The 15,072-nt window shown below is 40.9% G+C and overlaps 1 protein-coding gene across 1 annotated transcript; it reads right to left on the bottom strand.

The window, feature by feature from the left end:
* Positions 1-10,002: 10,002 nt before the first annotated feature.
* LOC128436296 (uncharacterized) lies at positions 10,003-13,389 on the bottom strand. Its single transcript, XM_053418091.1, has 8 exons — positions 12,617-13,389; positions 12,433-12,523; positions 12,213-12,293; positions 11,815-12,117; positions 11,426-11,589; positions 10,692-10,870; positions 10,155-10,250; positions 10,003-10,014 (listed from the first exon to the last, which is right to left on the bottom strand). Exons 1-8 carry the CDS (start codon positions 12,684-12,686, stop codon positions 10,003-10,005), a joined length of 996 nt encoding a protein of 331 aa, XP_053274066.1. The 5' UTR covers positions 12,687-13,389.
* Positions 13,390-15,072: the final 1,683 nt, after the last annotated feature.

The following is a 15,072-nucleotide window of genomic DNA, read 5'->3' as shown; positions in this document are numbered from 1 at the left end:
GATGAAAAATTTAATATTTTAACCAAAGTTGCAAAAATAGGCTTATCTCTCCGTTTCCAGCACTTTTTGGCACTTAGAGCCAATCTGACAGTAGAAACCGTGCAGTTGCTACTTTTTCATTGGGATTTCCAAAACTTAAAATCTTTTTTTTAAAGAGTTCCTTTAGAGTTGAAACCAAGATTTCAAATTATCCTTTTTCATTATTATAATCCACTGTATGCATTTTAAGTATCAAGGAATTTGACTGAAGGCCTTTTGAGAAAACACGTTGATTAGTGACCCTATTTCATTATGGCAGTCAAACCACTGATTTTCAACTTTAGTCTATGAAACCTCCAAACCTTAAACATTGTTGCAAAATTAGGCTTATCTCACCGTTTCCAGCACTTTTGTGCACCTTGGGCATATCTGTGATGAAAAAATGAAGATTTTAACCAAAGTTGCAAAAATATGCTTATCTCACCGTTTCCAGCGCCTTTGGGCATCTTGGGCACATTTGTGATGAAAAATTTAAGATTTTAATTATAGTTGCAAAAATAGGTTTATCTCACCGTTTCCAGCGCTTTTGCGCATCTTGGGCACATCTGTGATGAAAAATTTAAGATTTTAACCAAAGTTGCAAAAAAAGGCTTATCTCCCCCTTTCCAGCGCTTTTGGGCATCTTGGGCACATCTGTGATGAAAAATTTAAGATTTTAACCAAAGTTGCAAAAATAGGCTTATCTCCCTGTTTCCAGCACTTTTTGGCACTTAGAGCCAATCTGACAGTAGAAACCGTGCAGTTGCTACTTTTTCATTGGGGTTTCCAAAACTTCAAATCTTTTTTTTAAAGAGTTCCTCTAGAGTTGAAACCAAGATTTCAAATTATCCTTTTTCATTTTTATAATCCACTGTATGCATTTTAAGTATCAAGGAATTTGACTGAAGGCCTTTTGAGAAAACACGTTGATTAGTGACCCTATTTCATTATGGCAGTCAAACCACTGATTTTCAACTTTAGTCTATGAAACCTCCAAACCTTAAACATTGTTGCAAAATTAGGCTTATCTCACCGTTTCCAGCACTTTTGTGCATCTTGGGCATATCTGTGATGAAAAAATGAAGATTTTAACCAAAGTTGCAAAAATAGGCTTATCTCACCGTTTCCAGCGCTTTTGCGCATCTTGGGCACATCTGTGATGAAAAATTTAAGATTTAACCAAAGTTGCAAAAATAGGCTTATCTCACCGTTTCCAGCGCTTTTGCGCATCTTGGGCACATCTGTGATGAAAAATGTATGATTTTAACCAAAGTTGCAAAAATAGGCTTATCTCCCTGTTTCCAGCACTTTTTGGCACTTAGAGCCAATCTGACAGTAGAAACCGTGCAGTTGCTACTTTTTCATTGGGGTTTCCAAAACTTCAAATCTTTTTTTTAAAGAGTTCCTCTAGAGTTGAAACCAAGATTTCAAATTATCCTTTTTCATTATTATAATCCACTGTATGCATTTTAAGTATCAAGGAATTTGACTGAAGGCCTTTTGAGAAAACACGTTGATTAGTGACCCTATTTCATTATGGCAGTCAAACCACTGATTTTCAACTTTAGTCTATGAAACCTCCAAACCTTAAACATTGTTGCAAAATTAGGCTTATCTCACCGTTTCCAGCACTTTTGTGCACCTTGGGCATATCTGTGATGAAAAAATGAAGATTTTAACCAAAGTTGCAAAAATAGGCTTATCTCACAGTTTCCAGTGCCTTTGGGCATCTTGGGCACATTTGTGATGAAAAATTTAAGATTTTAATTATAGTTGCAAAAATAGGTTTATCTCACCGTTTCCAGCGCTTTTGCGCATCTTGGGCACATCTGTGATGAAAAATTTAAGATTTTAACCATAGTTGCAAAAATAGGGTTTTCTCACCGTTTCCAGCGCTTTTGCGCATATTGGGCACATCTGTGATGAAAAATTTAAGATTTTAACCAAAGTTGCAAAAATAGGCTTATCTCACAGTTTCCAGTGCCTTTGGGCATCTTGGGCACATTTGTGATGAAAAATTTAAGATTTTAATTATAGCTGCAAAAATAGGTTTATCTCACCGTTTCCAGCGCTTTTGCGCATCTTGGGCACATCTGTGATGAAAAATTTAAGATTTTAACCATAGTTGCAAAAATAGGGTTTTCTCACCGTTTCCAGCGCTTTTGCGCATATTGGGCACATCTGTGATGAAAAATTTAAGATTTTAACCATAGTTGCAAAAATAGGTTTATCTCACCGTTTCCAGCGCTTTTGCGCATCTTGGGCACATCTGTGATGAAAAATTTAAGATTTTAACCATAGTTGCAAAAATAGGGTTTTCTCACCGTTTCCAGCGCTTTTGCGCATATTGGGCACATCTGTGATGAAAAATTTAAGATTTTAACCAAAGTTGCAAAAATAGGCTTATCTCACAGTTTCCAGTGCCTTTGGGCATCTTGGGCACATTTGTGATGAAAAATTTAAGATTTTAATTATAGTTGCAAAAATAGGTTTATCTCACCGTTTCCAGCGCTTTTGCGCATCTTGGGCACATCTGTGATGAAAAATTTAAGATTTTAACCATAGTTGCAAAAATAGGGTTTTCTCACCGTTTCCAGCGCTTTTGCGCATATTGGGCACATCTGTGATGAAAAATTTAAGATTTTAACCATAGTTGCAAAAATAGGCTTATCTCACCGTTTCCAGCGCTTTTGGGCATCTTGGGCACATCTGTGATGAAAAATTTAATATTTTAACCAAAGTTGCAAAAATAGGCTTATCTCTCCGTTTCCAGCACTTTTTGGCACTTAGAGCCAATCTGACAGTAGAAACCGTGCAGTTGCTACTTTTTCATTGGGGTTTCCAAAACTTAAAATCTTTTTTTTAAAGAGTTCCTTTAGAGTTGAAACCAAGATTTCAAATTATCCTTTTTCATTATTATAATCCACTGTATGCATTTTAAGTATCAAGGAATTTGACTGAAGGCCTTTTGAGAAAACACGTTGATTAGTGACCCTATTTCATTATGGCAGTCAAACCACTGATTTTCAACTTTAGTCTATGAAACCTCCAAACCTTAAACATTGTTGCAAAATTAGGCTTATCTCACCGTTTCCAGCACTTTTGTGCACCTTGGGCATATCTGTGATGAAAAAATGAAGATTTTAACCAAAGTTGCAAAAATAGGCTTATCTCACCGTTTCCAGCGCTTTTGCGCATCTTGGGCACATCTGTGATGAAAAATTTAAGATTTAACCAAAGTTGCAAAAATAGGCTTATCTCACCGTTTCCAGCGCTTTTGCGCATCTTGGGCACATCTGTGATGAAAAATGTATGATTTTAACCAAAGTTGCAAAAATAGGCTGATCTCCCTGTTTCCAGCACTTTTTGGCACTTAGAGCCAATCTGACAGTAGAAACCGTGCAGTTGCTACTTTTTCATTGGGGTTTCCAAAACTTCAAATCTTTTTTTTAAAGAGTTCCTCTAGAGTTGAAACCAAGATTTCAAATTATCCTTTTTCATTCTTATAATCCACTGTATGCATTTTAAGTATCAAGGAATTTGACTGAAGGCCTTTTGAGAAAACACGTTGATTAGTGACCCTATTTCATTATGGCAGTCAAACCACTGATTTTCAACTTTAGTCTATGAAACCTCCAAACCTTAAACATTGTTGCAAAATTAGGCTTATCTCACCGTTTCCAGCACTTTTGTGCACCTTGGTTATATCTGTGATGAAAAAATGAAGATTTTAACCAAAGTTGCAAAAATAGGCTTATCTCACAGTTTCCAGTGCCTTTGGGCATCTTGGGCACATTTGTGATGAAAAATTTAAGATTTTAATTATAGTTGCAAAAATAGGTTTATCTCACCGTTTCCAGCGCTTTTGCGCATCTTGGGCACATCTGTGATGAAAAATTTAAGATTTTAAACATAGTTGCAAAAATAGGGTTTTCTCACCGTTTCCAGCGCTTTTGCGCATATTGGGCACATCTGTGATGAAAAATTTAAGATTTTAACCAAAGTTGCAAAAATAGGCTTATCTCACAGTTTCCAGTGCCTTTGGGCATCTTGGGCACATTTGTGATGAAAAATTTAAGATTTTAATTATAGCTGCAAAAATAGGTTTATCTCACCGTTTCCAGCGCTTTTGCGCATCTTGGGCACATCTGTGATGAAAAATTTAAGATTTTAACCATAGTTGCAAAAATAGGGTTTTCTCACCGTTTCCAGCGCTTTTGCGCATATTGGGCACATCTGTGATGAAAAATTTACGATTTTAACCATAGTTGCAAAAATAGGCTTATCTCACCGTTTCCAGCGCTTTTGGGCATCTTGGGCACATCTGTGATGAAAAATTTAATATTTTAACCAAAGTTGCAAAAATAGGCTTATCTCTCCGTTTCCAGCACTTTTTGGCACTTAGAGCCAATCTGACAGTAGAAACCGTGCAGTTGCTACTTTTTCATTGGGGTTTCCAAAACTTAAAATCTTTTTTTTAAAGAGTTCCTTTAGAGTTGAAACCAAGATTTCAAATTATCCTTTTTCATTATTATAATCCACTGTATGCATTTTAAGTATCAAGGAATTTGACTGAAGGCCTTTTGAGAAAACACGTTGATTAGTGACCCTATTTCATTATGGCAGTCAAACCACTGATTTTCAACTTTAGTCTATGAAACCTCCAAACCTTAAACATTGTTGCAAAATTAGGCTTATCTCACCGTTTCCAGCACTTTTGTGCATCTTGGGCATATCTGTGATGAAAAAATGAAGATTTTAACCAAAGTTGAAAAAATAGGCTTATCTCACCGTTTCCAGCGCTTTTGCGCATCTTGGGCACATCTGTGATGAAAAATTTAAGATTTAACCAAAGTTGCAAAAATAGGCTTATCTCACCGTTTCCAGCGCTTTTGCGCATCTTGGGCACATCTGTGATGAAAAATTTATGATTTTAACCAAAGTTGCAAAAATAGGCTTATCTCCCTGTTTCCAGCACTTTTTGGCACTTAGAGCCAATCTGACAGTAGAAACCGTGCAGTTGCTACTTTTTCATTGGGGTTTCCAAAACTTCAAATCTTTTTTTTAAAGAGTTCCTCTAGAGTTGAAACCAAGATTTCAAATTATCCTTTTTCATTATTATAATCCACTGTATGCATTTTAAGTATCAAGGAATTTGACTGAAGGCCTTTTGAGAAAACACGTTGATTAGTGACCCTATTTCATTATGGCAGTCAAACCACTGATTTTCAACTTTAGTCTATGAAACCTCCAAACCTTAAACATTGTTGCAATATTAGGCTTATCTCACCGTTTCCAGCACTTTTGTGCACCTTGGGCATATCTGTGATGAAAAAATGAAGATTTTAACCAAAGTTGCAAAAATAGTATTATCTCACAGTTTCCAGTGCCTTTGGGCATCTTGGGCACATTTGTGATGAAAAATTTAAGATTTTAATTATAGTTGCAAAAATAGGTTTATCTCACCGTTTCCAGCGCTTTTGCGCATCTTGGGCACATCTGTGATGAAAAATTTAAGATTTTAACCATAGTTGCAAAAATAGGGTTTTCTCACCGTTTCCAGCGCTTTTGCGCATATTGGGCACATCTGTGATGAAAAATTTAAGATTTTAACCAAAGTTGCAAAAATAGGCTTATCTCACAGTTTCCAGTGCCTTTGGGCATCTTGGGCACATTTGTGATGAAAAATTTAAGATTTTAATTATAGTTGCAAAAATAGGTTTATCTCACCGTTTCCAGCGCTTTTGCGCATCTTGGGCACATCTGTGATGAAAAATTTAAGATTTTAACCATAGTTGCAAAAATAGGGTTTTCTCACCGTTTCCAGCGCTTTTGCGCATATTGGGCACATCTGTGATGAAAAATTTAAGATTTTAACCATAGTTGCAAAATTAGGCTTATCTCACCGTTTCCAGCACTTTTGTGCACCTTGGGCATATGTGTGATGAAAAAATTAAGATTTTAACCAAAGTTGCAAAAATAGGCTTATCTCACCGTTTCCAGCGCTTTTGTGCATCTTGGGCACATCTGTGATGAAAAATTGAAGATTTTAACCATTGTTGGAAAAATAGGCTTATCTCCCCGTTTCCAGCAATTTTTGGCACTTAGAGCCAATCTGACAGTAAAAACCGTGCAGTTGCTACTTTTTCATTGGGGTTTCCAAAACTTAAAATCTGTTTTTTAAAGAGTTCCTTTAGAGTTGAAACCAAGATTTCAAATTATCCTTTTTCATTATTATAATCCACTGTATGCATTTTAAGTATCAAGGAATTTGACTGAAGGCCTTTTGAGAAAACACGTTGATTAGTGACCCTATTTCATTATGGCAGTCAAACCATTGATTTTCAACTTTAGTCTATGAAACCTCCAAACCTTAAACATTGTTGCAAAATTAGGCTTATCTCACCGTTTCCAGCACTTTTGTGCACCTTGGGCATATCTGTGATGAAAAAATGAAGATTTTAACCAAAGTTGCAAAAATAGGCTTATCTCACCGTTTCCAGCGCTTTTGCGCATATTGGGCACATATGTGATGAAAAATTTAAGATTTTAACCATAGTTGCAAAAATAGGCTTATCTCACCGTTTCCAGCGCTTTTGGGCATCTTGGGCACATCTGTGATGAAAAATTTAAGATTTTAACCAAAGTTGCAAAAATAGGCTTATCTCCCCGTTTCCAGCACTTTTTGGCACTTAGAGCCAATCTGACAGTAGAAACCGTGCAGTTGCTACTTTTTCATTGGGGTTTCCAAAACTTAAAATCTTTTTTTTAAAGAGTTCCTTTAGAGTTGAAACCAAGATTTCAAATTATCCTTTTTCATTATTATAATCCACTGTATGCATTTTAAGTATCAAGGAATTTGACTGAAGGCCTTTTGAGAAAACACGTTGATTAGTGACCCTATTTCATTATGGCAGTCAAACCACTGATTTTCAACTTTAGTCTATGAAACCTCCAAACCTTAAACATTGTTGCAAAATTAGGCTTATCTCACCGTTTCCAGCACTTTTGTGCACCTTGGGCATATCTGTGATGAAAAAATGAAGATTTTAACCAAAGTTGCAAAAATAGGCTTATCTCACCGTTTCCAGCGCTGTGACGGCCTGTTGGCCTGTGCCGGTATTGTATCTAACCCCCTGTTTGTGCCCTCTGATCGCTGTATGCAGATTGGCTGATGAGCTGTAACTGGGTGCACCCGGCGCGCAGGTCCCGGACTGGTTAAAAGGCTCTGGCTCCTCCTCCATCGGGGTTGTTGGACCTGCAGCAGAGACGGCTGGAGGCTGGTCTTGGCCCAGCAGCGGGGGTGTTGTGTTAATCTTTTGTTTCGTACCTGTGCGTCGTGTATTGATTGGTTGCAGACGTTTTTGTTAACTTGACTTGGGCTGAACAATTGTAGGGAACGAAATCTGAAAGAAAACCTTAGTATTACCTGGTACCACGTCCGTGTTTTGTATGTCATTCCCACCCTAGGTTGTGACATATGGGGGCTCGTCTAAAACACCAGTAAATGTTCTTGGGTACGTAAAGCGTCATCTTGTTATGATTTTTGATTAACTTGGATTTATAAAATCGGATCAATAAATTACCTTGATTAGGATTAGTGCGTGTCTTCGGATGCGTGGTTTTTTTTATTTTTGTTTGTTGTTTTTGGGTGGCAGAAGATCTAGAGCGGTTGTCTCGGGGGCACTTCCGATTTCCACTGAGTCACTATCAACCGGTGATTTGTTTGGATTTACGGGCTCCGTGCTTAAAATCCCCGGTCTCACGCCACCTGAAGAAAAGCAGGGTCTACTGCTGAGATAGGTACTGGGGTAATTTGTTGATCTCTGTAGCAAATCAAAGGTTAATTGGGGAATATTGATTTTGTTTGAATATGGCGTCAAAAATTGTGACTGGTTTTATCCAAACTCCTTCGGCTGAATTATTAAACTCGTTAACTAAAGACCAGTTAATCGAGGTTGCGGACAATTATAACATCGTCGTTTCCGTGATACAAAGGAGATTAAAAGAGAGCGTTAGGTGTGTAGTTGTGGCCGGGTTAGTGGATCAGCAGGTGCTTATAACTACAGCGACACCATCTGAACCACCTGCACCACAAGCGTTTACTTTTGAGGAGCAAAAGGCTCTGCTGGTCATGCAGCGGGAGACGGATTTTGAGAAAATCCGTCTCACGCAGGAGTTTGAGAAAAATTGCCTTGATAGAGAGCAACGTACGGAGCTTGAGAAAATCCGTCTCACACAAGAGGTTGAGAAAATAAAGCTGGATCAAGAGCAACAGCGCATCAATTTACTGCGGGAGGGTAGAATTCCAGGTGGCCAGGCACCTACGGCAAATTTAGATGTTGAAAGGAAGATTCGGTTAGTTCCACCGTTTAGAGAGGCTGATGTGGACACTTTTTTTCAATTGTTCGAGCGGGTAGCTGATGCGCACAGTTGGTCAGATGTGGAGAGGACCTTGCTCCTCCAGTGTGTGTTGACCGGCCGCGCTCAGCTCGCCTATGCGGCACTGTCTGTGGCAGACAGTCAGGTTTATGATAAAGTGAAAGCTGCAGTGCTTAAAGCATACGAGCTGGTGCCAGAGGCTTACCGTGTTCTGTTCCGCAGTGTCCGGAGGATATACGAGCAAACGAATGTTGATTTCGTGAGAGCTTTAACTTTGCAGTTTGCTCGTTGGCGGAGATCCGAAAATATTACTACATTGGATGAGTTAGTCGATCTATTTTTGTTAGAACAGTATAAGAACACGCTCTCCGAAGGTGTCGCTACGTACATTGTGGAGCGTAAGGTGCGCACTGCTTCTGAGGCAGCCGTGCTGGCTGATGAATGGGAGCTGACGCACCGTTCACGTTTAGATCGTACAAAAATGGATAGAGGTAATTTTCGGTCATGGCCTAATGTTATACCGGTGCCTCAAGCTCAGGAGCAGCGGTCTGCTCAAAGATATCAGCCGATGCAAAGGCCTGCTCTGGATAAGGATACGTGTGGTTATTGTTTTGAAAAAGGTCATTGGTTGAGGCAATGTCCAGTGCTCAAAGCAAAGAAAGCTCAATTGTTTAACACGACTGCTGAGGCTTCGATCCTGGCTGTTCCAGTGCCTGACCACAGGCTGGCGTGCGCCTCTGCGTGTGTGGCAGACCGCGAGGTGACGTTTGACCCATTCATCTCTGATGGCTTTGTGTCACTTGTTGGTGGTCATAAAGTCTGAGTGAAAATTTTGAGGGATACTGGGGCTAGTGGGTCGTTCATATTAGGGTCGGTGTTGCCTTTCTCTAATGAGTCTTACACGGGAAATTCGCTGTTAATTCGTGGAATTGGCTTAAACACAATTTCAGTGCCGTTGCATAATGTCTCTCTGGAGTATGAGCTAGTGGAGGGTAACGTGGAGCTTGGTGTTCGGCCCAGGGGCGTCAGCTCACCCAATACCATACAGGGGCACAATAGGGCACCGAAAAAAAAATGTGAGCGCGCGAAGCGCGCGAGCTAAAAAAATTTTGGGCAATTATTTATTTAAAAAAAGCATGGGCACAGATAATTAATGCAAGCACGCAAGCAAATATTTTATAGCACTTATTTATTATCATAAAGCGTATCTTCATCAAACATGAATAAATATCTGTCAGCAAACATGAACTTGAAAACTGAAAACTTGAAATGTGCAACTGTAAAAGGAAAAACAAAAAAACACCTCTACATACATACATGTCTGTGTTTATCATTTCTATTTCAGACCATCCTATGTGTGATGGTGATGATCCTATGAGGTGTGTATATCATGGCCAGAAAGATAGGGGAGCTGTTCATTTTTTTAACAGTAAACGGTAGCGCCTCTGCTTCATTTTTGCGAAGCTGTCGATCAATTGTGACTGGCTTAATTTGGAGAGTTCTCCTCGCTCAACCGACATGATGGCAAGATGATGAAGCCTATCTTGCCCCATTGTGCTCCTCAACCAAGTGTGAAGGCGTCTCAGTACGCTGAATGTCCTTTCACAACTGCAGCTGGACACAGGAATGGTCAGACATATTTTAATGACCTGTGTCAGTGTAGGGAACATGACATTATCGAGTAAACCGAAAAGACATTGCATGTCAGTAATTGGCAGGCTCTCCTGCTTTCTGTCCAGGTAATGTTTCGCTACCCACACCTCCTCTTGTTTAAGATCAACATTGTAGTGATCTGCGAGACCTCTGAGGTCCTCCTCTTTGAGAAAGGTGCTCGAGCCTGGGTTACAGGCCTGAACACCCTTCAGAACAACGCTGTTCAGAGATGAAAAGCGTTGCTCCAGCTCCGCAATCATCCTGTCTAGGCAAGGTAGGTAGACATTTGTTCTCAATTTTTCAGCATTGCCTAGGTCACTCGCTGCCCCACAACTAGACTCGACTATTTACTCCTCCAGGCGTCTTTGCTTTTGCCTTTGTCTTGGAACACATGACTCAGGGATTTGGTGCGTTTCGCACAAGGCCTTTGCACGGTCATATACCTCCGTCGCTTTGGGGTCAGTGCGCATTTCTTTTAGAGTGGCACACACAGCGCATTTAAATTCCTCTGCTTTTGCCAGGTCCACAGTTTCACTTTGCAGGTATTTATGAAGACTTTCTGTCACAGACAAAAAAGTCTTGAAGACCATCAACAGATAAATTGTGGTGAACCTGGCAAGGTTGGCATGCAAACCCACAGCCGTGGGGTTGCTGATGTTGGACAGGCACGTGAGAACTGCGGGGAAATTCTCTATCATAGCGTTGATTGACCTCAGCTGGCACGACCATCGGGTCTTGGACAGCTGTACCAGCTCAGAAGGCTGTAGGCCAAGCTGTTTCTGGGTCTCCTTAAACTTGTCGTGGTTAACAAGGGAGACTGAAAAGAATGTATACACATTCTGCATGAGGTCAAATAAATTCCTGGCCTCTGGTATGGCTTGACATGTGCAACACAGCACTAAATTCAATTGATGTGCATAGCAATGCACATAAATGGCCATGGGATGGTTCTCTCTGAACTTAGCTTGGACCCCTCCAACAGTCCCACTCATGACTGAGGCGCCATCATAAGCCTGTGCAACCACCTTCACATGATCTAAGCCATTCAATCTTAGCTGATCTTCAATTGCAGTGGTAATGGACTCTGCGTCAAACCCTTTCAAATCTGTCATGGCTAGCAAATGCTCTTTCACACTCCCCCCAGCAACATAACGAACACACACAGCTAGCTGCTCAGTGGTGCCATCTCTCGCTTCATCTGCCATTACTGAAAACATTCCAGCCTCCTTTATTTCTTGACTGATAGCTTTTACTATCTCTTGGGCACAGCATTGAATGACCTCATTTTGGGATGAAGGTGATAAGTATGTACTGTGAGATGGTGGTGAATATGCCTGAAGAAAAGGATCAAACTCTTTCAAGAGGTTCATACACTCCAGAAAGTTTCCCTGGTTGTCGCTGGACATGCCCTCATCATGGCCACGGAATGGGATATTTTGTTTACCCAAAAACTTGGTAACAGCCACAACCCGGCTGAGGTACTCGCGTCTCTCTTTGATTTCACGCTCACTTGCAGAATCCAACTGCTCGACAACACTGCCATGAGCCGCACTGGCTTTATAACTACACCAAGACTCCATGCTTGCCTTATGGGCTGGTGATTTCTCATGCTCTCTATAGACATCCAGAGCTTTTTTCCAATTTTGAAAGCCAGTGTTTACAAAGGTGTCATTCTTCAAATGTTTCCCAAATATTCTACAGGGAAAACACAAGGCTGCATCTTTAGACTTGGAATATTCCAGCCATGTAAAGCTTTCAAACCAGTTGGCGTTAAAGGATCGATTCTTGGCACCAAAGTTGTGCTGGGGATATTTTGACAACTTAACTTGGTTTGGGCCAGACTCCTTTCCCCCAAGATCACTTGTATGTCCCTCAACATTGTGGACACTGCTTTTTTCTCTTGCCCCCAGTCTAATGTTCTCTGCCACTGTGGCAACTGTTTTCTCAGTCTCATATCTGGGGTGTGATCTCTCTGGCCTGTCTGTCTCCTGTTGTCCTTCCTTCTCTCTCTGCATTTCCCCTGCCTCAACCAGCTCATTCTCTTCTGCCCTCTGATTCTCCTGTCTGGTGCAACATACAAAAAATCATATGATCAATGGTTACCTCAGATAACCATTACAAGTTCAAATAAAATTAATCAAATCTAAGCTGAGTCTCACCTGTCAGTGTCATCTCTCAATGCCAACTCTACCTGCGTCCCTTCAATCTGCTCCTCTCCTCTGCACTCTGCTGCACTGAGTCTTGAAGCAACAAGAACATATTACAGTCTCCTGTCTGCATTTTCACTATCTAGATTTGTATATATGCATATGTAAAGTTACTTGTGTATAACCTGTTTGCAGTTATTCCTAATTAATATGAAAGTAATAGTCATATCACCTCTGCTCGTGCTCATCAACATCCCTCTCTCCTTCACCTTTTCCTTCAACTCCTCCGTCACCTCCTCCGGCACTCTGCTGCTCCTCTTTGTCTGGACAGATATGTAACTGTTAGGCTTGGGCTAGTGACCAGTGGTCAACTCAACTGGGTTGTTACCTAAAAGTGGTTTGCATTGCCTTGTTACCTAGCGTAGCTCTCTCATTTCTCCTTGCTGCTTTATCCCTGCTCCGAGCGAATAACTTTCTGATGTCCATCTACAAGAACAATGTTGTTTGAGTTGAATTGAGATCAAAATCATAACTAATACAGTAGGCTGTTATATCTAGTTCCGGTCACTGAGATAACAAATAATTCAATGCCAGCAAAAGATCATAAAATAACATAGCCTACTAGTACAACATACTTCTTCCATAACTCTCTACATACCTGACACACCAAAAAAACGAATAGTAAAAACAGGACATTCGTCTATATGCATGCTATGAATGATACCTATCAATTGTTTGTTTTTTCTACATTATGTTTCTACTGTCTTGAAAGTAACCACCTGTATGTCATCATGCCCCCTTAATGTCTGTGCTTTTGTCTGTAGGCCTACTCGAGCAGAAAACACCAGAATGAGAATAATTTCAGAATCATTCATTTTCAACTTTGAGACCAACGTGTGCTTGAGCTGCTTAAGCCAGCCTGCTTATTTAAGCATGCACTGGGCTATTTTTAAAAGCAACAGCGTACAAAACAGCTTCCACCTCCGAGTGTTGTATTCTGTTATAAATTGCGCTAGTATAACATCGGTGCCATTGGTTCCAGGCAACTTGAGAAGATGTCTTATACAGTATGCCGATAGCTAGCTAACTAAGCTGACAAGACAACTTGGATACCCCATCACGGGATCATCACCCCCTGAAAACATGAACGTAAAGAATCGAGAAACACCATAAGATGGCATGTAGTGTGAACCCGACATTTGTGATCTTCTCCGATCAACAGGTCCAGCTTAAACAGTTATCGCTACAGTTTAATATATTAGCGAACTGTCTGGCTACTATAGCATAACGACAGACGTGACCACATTAGCTAATAACACCACTTCAGAGACGCCCCTTCACCTTATTTGATGAAAGGCATACACATTTGTTAGACATTCTATGCTTCCAGAGGATAAAAATGTAACGCTTACTGTTTACTTCACTTCACGCCGGCCGGAGTGAATGGTCGCTGACGCTGTGCTGGACAACTCCTGGCTCTGTGTTACAGGCAACTCTCCGGCTGCAACATGCTCCGAGTGGCCGCAAGTGGATTCTAATTACTCTGTCCGTATGTCGGACTTAAATTCTAACGAAAGTGGTAGTCTATAGGCCTATTTTAAGAAAAAAAAATGCTAGCATGCATTCTGTAGATTGCCAGATGAGTCAGACTTAAATAAAAAAAAATTAAAGGTATAAATAAATTAATTAATTAAAAAATCAGTGCCCCAGGCATACCCAGGCACCGCAGATCCACAACGGGGCACGTGCCCCGGTGAAAAGGGTCTGCCGACGCCGATGGTTCGGCCTGCACTTCCTATTGAAGGGATCTCATTGGTGCTTGGGAACCAGCTGGCAGGTAGACGCATCTGGTCAGATACGTCTTCTCCTCTGGTGGTTACTGAAGAGCCGCTGTCCACCGACGAGAGTGCGAAAAAGTATCCAAAGGTGTTTACCGCATGTGTAGTTACTCGCTCTGCCAGTCTAAAGACTGAGACTGACAGAGTGCAGTCAACTAAATCAAAATCTTTTTCGCTCGCGGATTATCCGGTCTCTGTATCACGTGAGGAATTGGCAGAAGAGCAGAAATCAGATGAGACATTGAAATCGCTGTTTGAACTCGTTGACAATGAAATTCGGAATAAGGCTGGGGGCTACTTCATTAAAGACGGCGTGTTGTTGAGGAAATGGTCTCCTCACGCCGATTGTTTTGTTGGTGATCCAATTGTCCAGGTGGTGGTGCCTGCTAAGTTTCGTCCGCTGGTACTCGAAACCGCTCATGATAAGCTCGCTGGTCATGCCGGTGTACAGAAAACGTATGATCGCATTTTGCGCTATTTCCACTGGCCGCGAGTTAAGCGCGACGTTGCCAGTTTTGTCAAAACATGCATAACATGTCAACTGACAGGGAAACCCAATGTGACGTTGAAGCCGGCTCCGTTGCGTCCGATTCCGACTGCAAGTCAACCTTTTGAGCACCTTATCATTGACAATGTTGGGCCTCTACCTCGCTCTAAAACAGGCTGTGAGTACCTGCTCACGGTTATGTGCCAGACCACTCGCTACCCAGCTGCTTTTCCATTACGTTCTATTAACACGAAAGCAATTGTGAAAGCACTGAGTCAATTTATTTCAACTTTCGGGTTGCCGAAAGTTGTTCAATCTGATCGTGGGAGTAACTTTACATCAAAATTGTTCAAAGACGTTCTCAGGCAATTGGGGGTTAAGCAAAATCTGGCAACCGCTTATCACCCTCAGAGCCAAGGTGCTTTGGAGCGCTTTCATTCAACGCTGAAATCACTGCTTCGTGCATATTGTGTCGAGTTAGGTTGCGATTGGGAGGAGGGCCTGCCATGGCTGATGTTAGCAGCCAGGGGGGTCACTCATGAAAGTA

This window comes from Pleuronectes platessa, unplaced genomic scaffold, assembly GCF_947347685.1.
Source record: "Pleuronectes platessa unplaced genomic scaffold, fPlePla1.1 scaffold_35, whole genome shotgun sequence".
NCBI classification, from domain to species: Eukaryota; Metazoa; Chordata; class Actinopteri; order Pleuronectiformes; family Pleuronectidae; genus Pleuronectes; species Pleuronectes platessa.
Note: the sequence above shows the minus strand (reverse complement) of the source record. Positions and strands in the feature narration are given on the sequence as shown.